This window comes from Taudactylus pleione, unplaced genomic scaffold, assembly GCF_031769625.1.
Source record: "Taudactylus pleione unplaced genomic scaffold, aTauple2 ptg000037l, whole genome shotgun sequence".
NCBI classification, from domain to species: Eukaryota; Metazoa; Chordata; class Amphibia; order Anura; family Myobatrachidae; genus Taudactylus; species Taudactylus pleione.
Genome location: NW_028284439.1, coordinates 1,139,549 through 1,155,561, shown reverse-complemented (window position 1 = coordinate 1,155,561; position 16,013 = coordinate 1,139,549). Strand labels below are relative to the sequence as shown.

The window sequence follows — 16,013 nt, the reverse complement described above, 5'->3', positions numbered from 1 at the left end:
CATTACGGCTGCTTAGACATGATCTGAAAATTCACAAAACCTATTGATTTTCTGCCACTCAAACTTCAAAAAGCAATGAAATTACGATCATTAAGGCTGACGCCTTAATGGACGTGTTCCTTGTGCAATACAGATATGGTATGCCATCACACCCTGCGAGCACACACAAATATATAGGTATTAGAGAGAGTTAACGTAATAAACAAAACAGTTTTCCTACATTCAATTTAAAAGTGTAATTTTTGCTTAATTTTTCATTTATTTACATTTAAATATACTGTATTTTTGCCATTTTTTAACAGAATGCTGAAACGTAGTTCTGTGATTTAATACAAAACATTCACTCATTATCTGTTGGATATAACTTTATATAGATGTAATTGCATTGCCATCAATTGTAATTGCCTAGTACATATCATGCATATATTTATAAACCTTAATTACATCAGTAAGGTTGTAGTTTGCTTTGAATATCAATCTTGAACATACTTATCACATTAATAAAAGCACAAACGCAAAAGCATTCCATACTTTTGGGTGGACTTCTGTTGTTATTTGTGAAAATTGTCTGTAATTAGTGTGATGAATAGAGGGTCAAACTGACAGATAGGCTGCTCAGGAAGAAATCATCAAGATTCATATAAATAACAGACTATGTGTTTCCTTCCTTTTCATTACAAGTGGCAGAATGTGATTTTATGACTAAATAATTCAGATGTAAAAAGTGTTGAGGCACAGTATTCAGTCTCTTACATTACAACGCTAGTCTTCCAGTGAATACAGTATAAAACCTGAGAAGAGGGAGGTGGACTCATCAGAAATATATCCATTTGGAGCAACATTTAAAACTTGAAGCCAAATCTCATCGTCTTCACTAAGATGAAGCAGAACAGATCCAGACGCTTGACAAACATTCTGCTGAGAATGCCAGGCTTGTGTCTGTACAATGACTTTACCATTGTGAGCTAGGCCAACAACTAGAGATGGTTGTGATGAACTTATTTGATATGAGAAAAAGTAGACACCCTCAATGCTGGCAACAAATATGCCTGAGTTTACATTGTATGGTTTATTATCATTAACAAAAACCCTATCAAACCTCATTGGCTGTCCTGGTAATAAAATATTCCTGTTTCCTCTGACAGCCACAGAAAATGCAATGTTTTCAATGTGTTCTGCACAGAATCCTTTCTGTCCTCTTTCTCCTTTTCTCCCTTGTATTCCTGGTGGACCACCATAGCCTGGTGGCCCCATAGCTCCAGGCTTTCCTTGATCACCTTTCAGTCCAACAGAACCCCTTTGTCCCGGAGAGCCATTTGGTCCAGCTTCCCCAGGAATTCCTGGTATACCATCCATACCCATCGATCCTTTTTCCCCAGGGTCACCCTTGGGTCCCATATCGCCTTTAATACCTTTATAGCCTGGTTCACCTTCTTTCCCTCGCAGTTCTATGGCACTGTCATTAGCAAAAAGTCCATGATCTACTGCTTCACAAAGAGCACACCTGACTCCCGGGTCACCTTTCGGTCCCATGGGACCTATCCCTCCCTTATCACCTCTACTTCCTGTTTCACCTTGCACTCCATTTTCTCCCTTAATTCCTTCGAAACCTTGAGGGCCTCTTTTTCCATTTTTTCCAGGTTGCCCTATAATATAATAAAAAGCTATTCATTAGTCTTCACAAGATAACAAACAAATCATTGGACTGAATAATGTGGTGGTACGTGTAATAATAGAAAAGGGTAAATGACAGTAGCATGCATAAGTTAATAATTTTATAATTTTATGGAACTAGTGAAGTAAGGGGGTCATTCAGACCTGCTCGCGAGGGAAGTTCGCTCGCAAGCGGGTCAATGTTTGGTGAATGCGCATGCGCACGACAAAGGGAGCTCCATCGTGCGCATGAGCGAGACCCGGCAAGCGTCGAGAAATATGTCGCTCGGGGTCTCGCACCAAAGGGGGCGTGCTGTCGATGGTGACTGACAGCACGCCCCCTTTGGTGGGTGTGCCGGGGGCATGGTGGCCAGACGGAGGCGTTCCCATGGGAATGCCTACTGTCTGAGTCCGGCCCCACTGACATCAATAATGATGTCAGTGGGAGTGACTTTGGCTCTGATAGAGCCAAAATCACTCCTGGGCTTGCGGCAGCGAGACCCTACCGCAGGGTCTCATCGCAAGCCTGATGGTCGCGATGGTCTTTGACCATCGCGACCATCATCATGGCCGCTCGCATAAGCTGTGGGTGGTAACCCACAGCTATGCGAGCGTCCATGAGGACGCTCCAAAAACAGGTAGGAGGGCCCTGATTCAGAGCGAGCGCTCTGGTCAGAGCGTTCAGCTCTGAATCAGGCCCTAAGTAGGGATGAGGGCTCCAAACATTCTGGATGTATGTGTAGTAGGACAGAAAAACTGGGTATCACTCATAAGGATTTAATTGAATAAATTATCTTTCTTAAGGCGCACATCCACTAGGCGACTGTGAAACGAGTGCACGATTACGACATTGTAATCATGCAGTCGTTTCACAGTCTGTGATGTGCCTACACTGAACGATCAGTCGTTCAGTGTAGGCACATCAATCATCCCCAAACATGGTCAACCTGACGACGTCGTCAGGTTGACCAGCATGTTCGGGCGATGATAGATGTGCTTTTGACACTAAACTGCCCGATTTGCGGCAGATTAACAAGTGATTGAACGACAACGATGTCGTTATAGTTCAATCACTCTGTTTAATCACGTAGTGGATATGCGGCATTAGACATCTCTTTAAAATCGTAAACAAACCTGCCAATTAAAAAAAAAATAAGAAATAGTCATAAGTTTAAATGTAAAATCATTAGATTTGCATATAAGTATAATATAATAGATCAGAGCTGTAACAATGTACAAAGCAGATACTCACGTGACAGTTTGCTGTACATTTTGTGGACAACTTGTACACAAGCCCTAGTCACCACTACATTTATGGAGCTTTGTTTAAGTGCAATTAAAAAATATGCAATATACATTATTTCAATGTATAAATGCAGTCACCTATATATACTGTAGTGTGTGTAAATATGTATTTGAGGAAACACATCATATATGTACAATACTAAATATGTCCTACTTGTATAAACCACAGGTACACACACACACACCCACATACATTAATATGTGGTTCAAGTTCAGAACATGGGACGTCCTGGGTTTGCATAACTAAACTGCTTCACAACATCAGTAAAGTTGTTCAGAATAAAGCAAACTAATTTAACACTTAGGGCTGGATTCAATTAGACACGATAAGCCCTGTTTTCGAATTTGCGCAATTCAATTATCACATGTGCTATAATTGCATAGACAGAAACCGGTGATAAGTTTTCACTGTCTCCGAGCAGGTGAAAAAAAAGCGAAATCCATATTTTTGGCTAAAAATGTGGGGATTTGTTTCAGAACCCTTTGGGCACCCCCCTACTGATAAATAAGACAAATAAAAGTTTTTTAAAATTTGCTTAATTTGGTCAAAAATTACATTTCAATTTTGGGTCGAAAAAAATAAAAGTAGTAGAAATTGGGTTTAAAGTAGTGGGCCTGGTATTTTGGGGGCTGTATGGATGGGACAGGTGTTTTAAACATTGCAGGTGGCTGCGGCAAGTGTATTCTTTAAAAAAAATTAAAGTGCACTTTATAGACGAAAAAATATACTTGAACCCATTTTAATGCATCCCTAATTTACGTCCAGCAATTATTTTCTCAAAAAAATATTGCTTTTCATCATTGATCAAAACGTATGCAAATACGCATACAACCGCCAATTGACACAATTTAAGAAATGCAAAATACTTTTAGTATGGCTATCAATACCCTTCTTTATTGATTTACTGTGTTATTTAGGCTTTTCTTGGGGTACAGACTGATTTCACAAAATGTGGATACATTTTTGCTGGTTTCGCCATGAAATATTATCGCATGTATGCGTTTTCGCCTGTTTTGCAATAGGATTTAGACGGGAGAGTGCATTGCCGGAATAGGTGAAAATGTCACACCAAAACCGGTGATAAGAGTGACAGATTCACCGGCGATAATTTATCTATTTATCGCGGCTAATTGAATCCGGCCCTTAAGCTGCTACTTCTACTTACTAATTGAAAGCTTTAGTATACTGTATGATGCCTGCTCATTCATTTACTGACTGACTGGCCGAACCAAGAGACCGTCCCCAAGTGTTCTTCCCACCTCCTCCCATGGTAATGCTAGCAGCTAACGGCACCGCCACTGCTGGAGAGAAGACATGTCTGCAGAGGACCCGGTCCACAGACATGCTACCATCATTAAGCTAACTGGCGGCGTCACTTCCACCTCCCGTACAGCCCCCGTCGGCGCTGGAGAAGTGATTGTCTGTGATCTCTCCTCCAGAGGCAGCAGCATTACCAAGGGAGCATGCCTACGGTCCAGGTCCACTGCAGACATGTCTCCTCTATCTTTCAAACAATAAAGACATTGAAAAGTGTTAATTTAGAAAGGAATGAGAAGATACAGAAAAGTGTTATATTAGTAAGTAACAGTTTACTAAAGAATTACATTAGTAATAAGTAGCAGCTTAAAGGGTAATTCAATAGCTTTTTGGGTGCTAGGTGCCCAACAGAGTGAGAGTGCTTCAGGTGCCCATTATTTCTGCTTGCACCTTCCTGGGCTGGAAAGCAGAATTGTGCAAAAAGTCAGCTGTTTGGGTGCCGGCAGCTCGCACAATAGATTAGACAGATGTTGTTTCTTTATGTGGCTAAGCCTAGTGCATTTGGGAGTGACAAGCACGATAAGTAATGGATGCCTGTGGCACGCGGAACAACAATTGGGCACCCATTACTTTTGGATGAGCAACAAACAATTAAATACCCCCCCTTAGTAAAAAGTAGCAGCTTAAGAGAGAGATAAAGTGGATCGAGCTAAATTACCATCCAATCAGCTCCTGTCATTTTTCAAACACATACAGTAAAGTGACAGGAACTGATTGGTTGTTCCTTTATCTCCATCCATTTTATCCCTCTCCAAGGCTTAGTACATAGACACCCTAAGTGTTAAATTAGTTTACTTTAATGTTCTGTGATGCTCTGGGGCATTTTAGTTATGCTAACCCATGGAGCCCCATGTTCTGAATTTGAACCTAGATGTATATATACATACAGTACATTTTATACATACACACACACACATATAAATTTGCTAGCATTTCACTTAAGTAGTCTAGAGCATCATATAGAGCTCTTTTTTCCCACTTACAAGTTTTCTACATATAGGAGAGAATACAACTATTACAACACTTTCTAAATAAAATGTACCAGTCACATATAACCTAAATTCCCATGTGATCAGATGTCTGTGACATGCAGCCTGCCTTATCTCTCACAAACTAATGAGACATGATACAAGATGCCATTAACAGGTAAAATTACCTGGATCCCCTCTGTCACCTTTGTCTCCCTTTTGTCCTTCAGGTCCGGGAATATTACAGGAACACTGTTTTCCTGCTGTACTGTTTTCCATTGGTATTTCCAAGTAGGATCCTAAGTGTTCTTCAAACGGATCGGCTTTGTTAGTGTCTAGTAATGGGATTAAGGTCCTATTGTTCCCAGTCTCTTTGGAAATCGTATCTACCGCAGTGACAGCAGTCTCAGTGATAGTTATGTTGAATACATCCAAACTAATTGGTTGTATAGGATCAATACTTCTTGTAGATAGTTCCTGTGGTTTAATATTATTTTTCACTCCATTTGTCACATTGCTTAAAACAGGGGTCACTGTAGATGTTATAGCAATCTGGGAACTTACTTGAGTCCCACCATCTGTGACTGGATCAGTTTCAGTAGTCTCAAGGTCTACATCAAGAGGAACAGTAAATGCTTGTTTGGGCTCATCAGTTACAGTATCATTCAGTGACTCCATTGTAAAAAGTGGGCTAGATGCAAGGCTGACTATTGCAAAGCTTTTGGTACCCCATAAACTGCATAGTAATATTTCTATTACTAATGTTGACAGCATGTCTGTAATATAAAATCAGGAAGAGTGGTTATTTCAGTTTATTGTCATTCATTAGTCAAGCTACAGTATTAGTACTTTCATGTACACATTTTAAAATTTGCCATGACTGCAGGTATACTGTATGTAACACACTGTAATATCACAGAAATTTGGACGTAGTAAAACAGGAACAATAAAAAAGAAAACCTGCAGTAAACATATTATCAAATAAAACAATCTGCTCATCTTAGCTGTAATAAAAAAAAATTATTTCAGTTACAACTTTATTTCGAGTTTGAAATTTTTTTCCATGAGCAAACTACAAGGCCGCCGGGAGATCTTATGGGTATTAGGGTGTCATTTGTATGGTGACATTAGCAATGCTCTGTTGTGCATTTGTTTACATGCTAGATCCATGGCAATGGCATCTTCTGGGCATGGCAGGTCCAGAATTCCACAGGCTCCCAGATACGCACTGGGCTTGGATAATTACCTCCCCCCCCCCATCTTACATGATTTGGGAAACAATTATAAAAACTGGTGAAAAATCAACCAATAAAACATTAGCTCTTATTCTTCAGGCTACACAAGATATATGATAGAAGCTGCAGGAAACCTTCTACCTGTATGCCATGTTCCCCCTATTGTGTGGTGTGGTAACAATAATAGCACACCAAGCAAATAGTTTGCTATCAAAGCAATTAGAGCCTAACCAGCACAGGTGCAATTCTGAGAAACATTCATGTTTTTTGTAGTCCCAGATTTAAAAGCCAATTATAAAAATAAAAATGTTGTTGCAGAGCATAGTAACTATACATGGGGAGACATGCAATTTTGGTTTAAACATGAAAATAATTGATGAATATACAGTAGAGTCTGTTATGGTTTACAAAAAGTAAAACAGAAGGTAAAATTATAATGGTAGATGTTTTAAAAATAATAATAATAATATTAATAAATAATGAATTAATTTTATCCAATTAATTTCACAGCCGATAAGGAACTAATCCTTAGTCATAAAACTAAGGAATAATAAATCATTTTTTTATAATTCTGAGCTGCAGACATCATGGCTCCTGCTGGCTTAAGTAATTACGGACAAGAAACAGAAAGAACTGACCACAGTAGAACAGAGATAGACAAAAATCTGTTGTGATCAGCATTGCAGCACGATGACCCTTCTGAAGTATTGAGAGGGGTATTAGAAAGGAAGTTAAGGGCTCTAGAGAGTATAAAACAATGAGAATAAAAAAGCCTGCTATATACTGTTAGTATATATAAGTAAATTAATAAGGTTTAACTGCACTAATGTGTTACATTATCCAATCTGTGCCCCTCATCTAGGCAAAGATTTCTCATTAGACATTAATTAGCTTGTTTTTAGATAATTGCTTTATCATAATATTTTAACTATTTAATAATTTTTATTGCTTTAGAACATCTTCCATACTATGTTACATTTATTTTTCACAGATGTGTTTCAGTCTTCAAACAATATCCAGCACCCATACAAATATAATTTACCTGTAAGGAGACAAGAAAATAGATGACCTTCCAAAGTGACTTTCTCCTTGAAGAGATGCACATTGATCTGAGTGGTATTAAATAAAGGATAATGAACAAAAGCCGTTTGTACTGAGCAGTGAAATTGGTGCCATTTTAACTGTTTCGTATATATAAGTCTAATCACAATACTTAACAGGGCCTATACAACCCCTAATGTAACCCATCTAGTGTTCCTTGTTCTGTAATTACAATTGATATTACAGAACTATTAATACTCTTCCATTAGTACAGAAAATGCTCCCTGTTGTAGCAAAATGAAAGCGTATAATTTTCCAGGAAACTGTGCAAGTGATCTGCAAACTGTCAATTATAAAGCCATATTAAATGACTATATTATTTGCTGGCATTTCAGGTGCTGGACAGTGTATACTTATCTTTCATGTACTACTTTAAATCAATTTCAATATGGTAGTTAAAAAGAAACTATTGTCCATTCTTAGACTTTTGTATTGTCAATTAAATTCTTTTAGCAGAAGGTAAAATAATTATTTTGGACTTGTGTATAATACAGCTAGGCAGCCACCATAACCAGGAAATAACTTCAGATACGAATGACCATTATATCAGGATTTTGAGATTCACCCTATTTACTACTCTTCCCAGACTGCAATGGCCATAGGTAGATATTTCTGATGGTGGGCATCGCAGGAAATCTTTTTGCTCAAGGAGAAATAAAATAATATAGTGCATATTGTATAAAATTTTGGGGTTGAAAGATTTGTGCACATAATTGCAATTACTTTATTTCAGTAATAGTCATGCATTGGACAGTATTTCACCTCTACCCGCTAGTGGTTGACCTGCAACAGTGGGAAGTCCTAGGACTGCTAGTTTGGAAATCCAATTTCTAATATACGTTTCAGCTACCATGGAGAAGGACAGGGTCACAGAAAGAAATACAGTAGTGCTCACTGGTTTTTAACACATAGGAGGTTTTCAATATCTGTGTGGAGCTTCACTGACTTTCTTAGTTTATTAAATTAGTGGGCATATGCAATTGGCCCAAGATTTTCCATCTGAAAACCTAACACAGGTATCACAACCAATTTTCTATAACGGCAGGTATGCGAGCTCCTGATTGTAGTGCTATATAATACCCCTTTTACACCGGAGCTAAAACCCGGGTTTTTGAAGGGTTAACCCGGGCAGCTCCCTGGTATAAAAGGGCAGAGGGTTGGATCGCCGGGTCGAGTGACCCGGCAATCCAACCCAGGTAACTAGCAGGGTTTAACACGGGCGTAGCCCTTGAAACCCTGCTATGGGAACAGCGCACTCCGGGTCACGAAGACCTGGAGTGCGCTGCTAGCCGGCTGATTGGTCCGGCTTCAGTGGCGCTTGGAGATGACGTCATCTCTAAGCGTCCACTTTCACTCCGCAATAGCCGGGTCTATGCAGACCCGACTGCGGTGTGAGCGGCGCTGACTCGGGGATATCCCAAGTCAGCGCCGGCAAAATTCCGGGTCTGATCCGGATAGGAACTTTGTTCCAATTCCGGGTCAGACCCGGAATTTAGGTGGAAAAGGGGTATAATAGAAAAAAATGGTTGCAAAATGTTTTCAGGCAAAAACCCACTGGAAATTGAGAAAAATAAATGGGGAACATCTTGTACCCTAAAAAATGTAAATAAATATTGGGTAACAGTAATTGTGTTTATAACTGTCCCAAAGAAAAATATATTGTTCTTTAAAAATGCATGAAATGGCTGATGTGTGCATTTATTTGAGTAAAAAAAATGATGAAAAGCAAACTTTTTTATCTAATTACAAATGAATTAAATGAAAGATGCAAAAGAAAAAGTAGAAAAATTTCTTTTTGGGGTAATTTGAGGTCAATTAAAAATATAATTTTTCATTTAAATAAATACTTTAATTAAATTAATGGAGCATAAATTAATGAAAAATTTAATTTTGTGGTTATTTGAGGCCATTTTTTAACAAGCAATAATTACATGTATTATTGGACTAATTAAGCTAAATAGAAAGTTCCAGTTGTCTAATTAGTCATTTGGGGGGTGGGTCCAAAGGGTTCTGATGCAAGTCCTGACAATTTGAACTTAAAACAGTAAGTTCTGTTTTATCCAAAATAAATAAATGTGTTTTCTGACCATATATGAGAAGCCACATATTAAGGCTTAAAATTGTCTGAATGGAGTGCACCGTAGTGCTGTATTCTGCCCTTATGTGAAGCTGACCAGCCACCTTTACCAAGATGGCCACCGCAACACTTACTGCGCATACGTGACCATGCGCCATCTTAGATGTGTGTGAAGTACTGCATGAACTTGCAGCACATGTTCCTTTGGGGTGTGGGTATCTGTGTACCTCATTATATGAACGCTGTTACCACCGTTATCTCTAATTACTCAAACCACTTTTGCTGCCCATCCACTTGGCGATTAAACCTAGCGATGGAGCGATAACGATGATCGTTATCGCTCCATCGCTTGGTAATTGCCCGCAAATCAGGCAGTAAAAGGTTAAAAATGACCAGAAATGTGCACGCCCGCTGGTCATTTTTAACATTAATCATCACCCAAACATGACAGTCAACCTGACTCAGAAAGAGGCAAAACGTCATCTTACATGGACGAACATCATCATTCCTGGACTTTTGCAAACTCGAACCTATCTGAGCCCGCACATCCCTAATATATAGGTATATATATATATATATATATATATATATATATATACTGTATATGGAGGTAAGGTTAGAGCTCTGTAAGGAATCAAGAAACCTTTACAGGTCTGAGTATACTAAGGGTCAATTTATGTAGGATAAGGGATTGAGATAATGTCAGGTAGAGAATGAAAGGTTGGGGATATTTTATGTAATTGATTTCCATTAATAGTATAGCTATGCAAGAGTTAGGATTAAGATTATTGGTTAAAGAGTACTATAGTTTTAGTATTTGTATTATTTCATCCAGGAACCACTTTACAATCACCTCAGCAAGTCCCTTGTGTTTTAAACAACTGTTCTCTTCGCTTAATAAGACACAATGGGCCTGAAAAACAAAAATATTCACCACCATGACTGGAATGGCCTCAAACTTGCCAATCAGACACAGACCTTGGGGCTGTGTGACAAGGTCACCTGCTGAGGAAGTTCTGTTACATGGTGAGTTCACTGTGGGACATGCAACCTTAGCACTGTCACAGCTATGTGACCAATTACAGAGATAAGGTTATTTCCTATAGTCATCATCACTTAGAATCATCAATGTCTGACATATGGCAGCAGCAGAAAGAATCATGTTGTGGTGTTACTGTATGCAGTAGGATGTATGTGCTGGCCAACTGGTCATGATGACTACGATGAAACATATTATGCTGGACAAATTGTGCATGATGACTATGATGCCACATAGAGTATTATAGTGGGCAAATTGTTTATGATGAATACTGTATAGTGCAACAAATTGTGTATGATGATTATAATACAACATAATATGCTGGACAAATTGTGTATAATGACTATAATACAACATATTATGCTGGACAAATTGTGTATAATGACTATAATACAACATATTATGCTGGACAAATTGTGTATAATGACTATAATACATCATATTATGCTGGACAAATTGTGTATGATGACTATAATACAACATATGCTGGACAAATTGTGTATGATGACTACTGTATAATGCAACATATTATGCTGGACAAATTGTGTATGATGACTATAATACAACATATTCTGCTGGACAAATTTTGTATGATTATAATGTAATATAGAGTATTATGATGGATAGATTGGTCTGATTTGCTCGTTAATTACTTTTTTGACCTCTGAGCACCATAAATAACAACTTTTTTTAGTAGAAAGCAGACAAAATATATTTTCTTTCCGCTCATACCGTATAGTCATGTTTGCAAAGCAGTTAGTATATAATTTTGCAGTAAATTGGCATTTCTTGTCACAGCAAAACATGGGACTATATCCAAATAAATGTTACTTAAACATGTTAGATGGCAAAAAACAAGTGTGCAACTAACCGTAGAACACTGAAAAACACACCCGACGTACAATAATCACCAGATGGGAGAGCATTAACCCGCATCCTACTGGAAAACAGATGACCTATCCCAAAATACTTTCTGGTGTTGCCTCTATTCCTGGGACATACAGTAAGTGAATATAGAGATAGTAAAACAGGTAATAATGTCAGTTGTTAGGTTGTTAGTGTAGCTTTGAGCCAACAAGGACTGGGTTTATTTCAACAAATGTAGGATAATCAATTGTGGAAATATGACTAATGGTGGTAATTTATGTCTCACTTGCATGGATGTTTTCACCTGCACTCACTCCCCCAGAAACAATGGCCCTCATTCAGAGCCGCTCGTTAGCGGCAGTACGCTCGTTCCGAGCGATGTTTGCACATCTGCGCATGCGTACGGTTTTTAGTACGCATGCGCGAACCAGTCAGTGCGGCCGAAAATCGTTGGTACGCAATATAGCGAGGGCCTGCTATTTTGAGTGACAGAATGAGGCGTATGTGGGTGGTAACAGGGGAAGGTGCTTGAAAATGGGGAGTGGAGATCCGAACGCAGGCGTGCTTAAAGGTCAAAACGGGCGTTTTATGGGTGTGTATATTTAAAACAGCAGCGTCATTGACCACGTCACTGGGTTATTTTATAGCCAGAACTGCTCGCAAATTTGTGGTAGCAAACACCAACCACAAGAATAGCGAGCAGTTCATACGCTGGTCGATGTACTCGATTAATCTAATAAATAGCGGACATGACGTATGGTGTGAGCGGCCAGGGGGCGTTTTTAACAAATAAACGAGCGTATGTTTTGCTCGCTCGTTCAGACTTAGAGGTGTGAACAGACTGCAATGTGCGTACGGATCATTTGAATAGCCACCCCTTGTTTTTAAACGAACGACCACAAATAGCGAACGGCTCTGAATCAGGCCCAATGTCTCTCTATTCTTCTTTATTACTCTGGATTAATATGGTATATGTATACAAACTCAATTGTAAATAGATATTGTATATCCATTCTAATGGTTATTTATTAACATGCTGCAAGACATTGCCCATAAATAGAATTGTTGGAGAAATTCTTTAAATAAACTGATGTTTTTATTTTCTAAAGAAGTTTCCAACTTTTTATGTTCAGTGATTTATTTTTAAATAATATTTAAGCATTCCTATTTCCAGGACAATACATAATATATTATTTATGCATGTTACTTTATTTAAGTGTATGAATTATTACTGTTTTAGATGTTTTAAAGATTGGGATTTTATTTATCTCTATCAATCTTGGTTGATAATTTAATCTCAGTCATGTTCTTCTGGGTGTATAATTTATTATTGCTGTGAATCAGTTACTATTTATTATTTTATATCTTTTTGTAGGTGAATTTGTCTCTATAAAAGGTATTGATTTTACATTTCTATGGTTGCTTAATTCTCAGCAATGGAGTTAACACCGGAGAAAGACATTTTTTTTAGAATAGAATACTCAAGTTTATGCCTCTTCAATAAACAGAACAAATGTATGCTATTGAAGTGGAGGTCCTTTTATAATACTCAATTTTATGCCCAGCTTTGAATAAGGTATTACTCAATAATGGTAGTAGCTTATATTGCTATGCACCAATAAAACTTACTGTACATGTGATAAATTGAACATTTTATGATTAAAAAATAAACTTATTTTCAAAACAATGGGAGTCATTGACTACCTACCAATTGTCCCATTTTTAGACCCAAATCCCTCTATTACTATTCATTCCCAATTCTACATCTTTTGAATCTAATGTAAGGATAATGTTCTCATTTCATTTGCACCAGTATTTGGCTCCCACATTTATTATGGCTTTGACTATATACATAGGGCCTTATTAAGATATTTACGCAATGCCGATATTTTCGCAGATCAAACCATTGTTTGCTATTGCGCATACATGAAAGCCACACTGACAGCCAGGGTTGCTGTGCTGGGAGAGGGGTATTTCATAAGGGGTGCAGTGCTTGGAAAGAGGTACTGGATTAGGCCATGGGTGCTGTGCTGGGAAAGGGGTGCTGGATGAGGCCAGGGTTGCTGTTCTGGATGAGGGGTGCTGGATGAGGGGTGAAGTGCTGGAAAAGGAGTGTTGGATGAGGCCAGGGTTCCTGTGCCAGGAGAGAGTTGCTTGATGAAGCCAGGGGTGCTGTTCTGGATGAGTGGTGTTTTGCTGGAAAAGGCATGCTGGATGAGGCAAGGGGTGCTATGCTGGGAGAGGGGTACTGGATCAGGGGGATTTGCTGTGAAAGGGGTGCTGGATGAGACAAGGGGTGCTGTGCTGGATGAGGCCAGGGGTGCTGTGCTCGAAAAGGAGTGCTGCATGGGGCCAGGGGTGTTGTGCTGGAAAAGAAGTGTTGGATGGGGCCAGGGGTGCTGGATGGGCCCAGGGGTGCTGTGCTGGCAGAGGTATGCTGTGTTTTGGAGAGGGATGATGGATAAAGGGTCATATGCTGAGAGGGGAGAGGGGTGCAGTGAAAAGGGCAGTGAAGGGGGTAGTATGTGGTGTTGAGAAGGATCAGTGAGTGCTCTGAGGTTGGCAGTAACTAGGACAGAGTGTGTGTGTGTGTGTGTGTGTGTGTGTGTGTGTGTGTGTGTGTGTGTGTGTGTGTGTGTGTGTGTGTGTGTGTGTGTGTGTGTGTGTGTGTGTGTGTGTGGTGTGTGTGAATATGTAACTATATATCTATATATCCAGATATATGGCTATATATGCTAAGATTTATTTAGATTTTGTTTATGTGTATGTATACATATAGCCCTTCCGTGTTTGGTTTTGGGGTTTTGGATCTCTATTTTTTTCTAACAAAAATTGTAAAAACAGCTAAAATCACATAATTTGGGCCTGTTTTTGTTCCTACAGAATTATCAACCTCAATAACATTTATTTCTACTCATTTCCAGTCAATTTTGACCACCTCACAGCTCACTATATTGTTTTCATCCAGTTTAGGCACAAAATTTGCACCAAGCTAGCTGGCTGACTAAACTAAGTGGCAGCAGTGGATGGCACATACACGTGGCAGTGCAACTTCCAACATGGCACATCAGGAAACAAATGTTTTTATTATTAAGAGAGGCCTGAGGGAGTTGGAGTATGTATGTAGTTGAAGGCAGGGACAAAAAGGGTTGATTGGAATAAAAAAAAAAAAAAAAAATTTACTACCAAAGTAAATTTATGAGGGAGAAGGGGAGGGAAGGAGGGGAGGCATTCACATCAGCCCTTGCCCCAGAAGAATCCTTGAGCGCCATGCCTGCTGCTACTGCAGGGAGTGGATTCTTTAATCTCAAAAGGGGACCAGGAAGACTTCTAGTAATGCTTTACAAAACAATTGACTGTTAAATAATCCTTTGCAAAGCTTCCACATGAAAAACCATTTTCTAACCTGTACAGTGACATTAAAAAAACATAGGCCCTCATTCAGACCCACTCGCGAGCGGCTGTCCGCTCGCAAGTGGGTCGATGGTCCACACTGCACATGCGCATGATGGAGGGAGCTCCGTTGTGCGCATGCGCGAGACCCGACGAGCGAAGGACTTTCCTTCACTCGGAGTGTCTCATCAAAGGGGGCGTACTGTCGATGTTGACTGACAGCATGCCCCCTTTGGTGGGCGTGTCGGGGGCGTGCCTGCCAGACGGAGGCGTTCCCAAGGGAACGCCTACCGTCTGAAGCCGGCCCCACTGACATCACTAGTGACATCACTCTGACATCACTCTGATAGAGCCAAAATCACTCCTGGCCTTGTGGTTGAAAAACTCAACCGCAGGCTTTTGCTCGCAGTTTTGATGGTCGCAATGGTCAAGACCATCGCAACCATCATCCTGCACGCTTGTATATGCTGTGGGTGGTGACCCACAGCTATACAAGCGTCCAGGAGGACGCTCCATATTAATGGAGGTGGGCCTTGATTCAGAGCGAGCGCTCTGGTCAGAGCGTCCGGCTCTGAATCAGGGCCATAGTTAGTTAGTGGCCTCCAAACTGCCACTTAACCAGCACAGATATGTGGACAAGTGCAAGATTTAAGATTTAAGGTCTTATGTTGTGTCTTTCTTGAGAATCCTGTGCCTGCTTCTACTGCTAGGAGTGGATTTTCATCCAAGAAGAGAGTGCTTTCCAAAACAATTGGCTGTAAAAAAATCCTTTGCAAAGCTTCCACATGAACATTTCCCAACCTGTACAGGGACATTAAAAAAACATAGTTAGTTAGTGGCCTTCAAACTGCCATTGTATCCACTGTCCACTTAACCAGAGCAGATATGTGGACAAGCGGAACAGAGCGGCAAATGCAACATTTCAGATTTAAGGTTAAGTCTGACGTTGTGACTTTCTTGAGAATTCTTGAGTGCCATGCCTGCTACTGGGAGTGGATTTTCATCCCAGAAGGGATGAAGACATTGTTTTGTCTTCCCAATGGACACAGATCTGAAG

General features: G+C 39.6%; 1 protein-coding gene across 1 annotated transcript; it reads right to left on the bottom strand.

Annotated features, from left to right (window-relative positions):
• Nucleotides 1-291: 291 nt before the first annotated feature.
• Nucleotides 292-7,565, bottom strand: LOC148538692 (uncharacterized). The gene is made up of 3 exons (XM_088452307.1): nucleotides 7,522-7,565; nucleotides 5,433-6,020; nucleotides 292-1,646 (listed from the first exon to the last, which is right to left on the bottom strand). Exons 2-3 carry the CDS (start codon nucleotides 6,016-6,018, stop codon nucleotides 763-765), a joined length of 1,470 nt encoding a protein of 489 aa, XP_088308433.1. The 5' UTR covers nucleotides 6,019-6,020; nucleotides 7,522-7,565; the 3' UTR covers nucleotides 292-762.
• Nucleotides 7,566-16,013: the final 8,448 nt, after the last annotated feature.

Coding starts and splice junctions, on each gene's coding strand:
- LOC148538692 (XM_088452307.1), bottom strand. CDS start 6,018: ATGCTGTCAACATTAGTAATAGAAATATTACTATGCAGTTTATGGGGT. Junction 1,647..5,432: donor AGGTGACAGAGGGGATCCAG/GTAATTTTACCT, acceptor ATTATATTATAG/GGCAACCTGGAAAAAATGGA.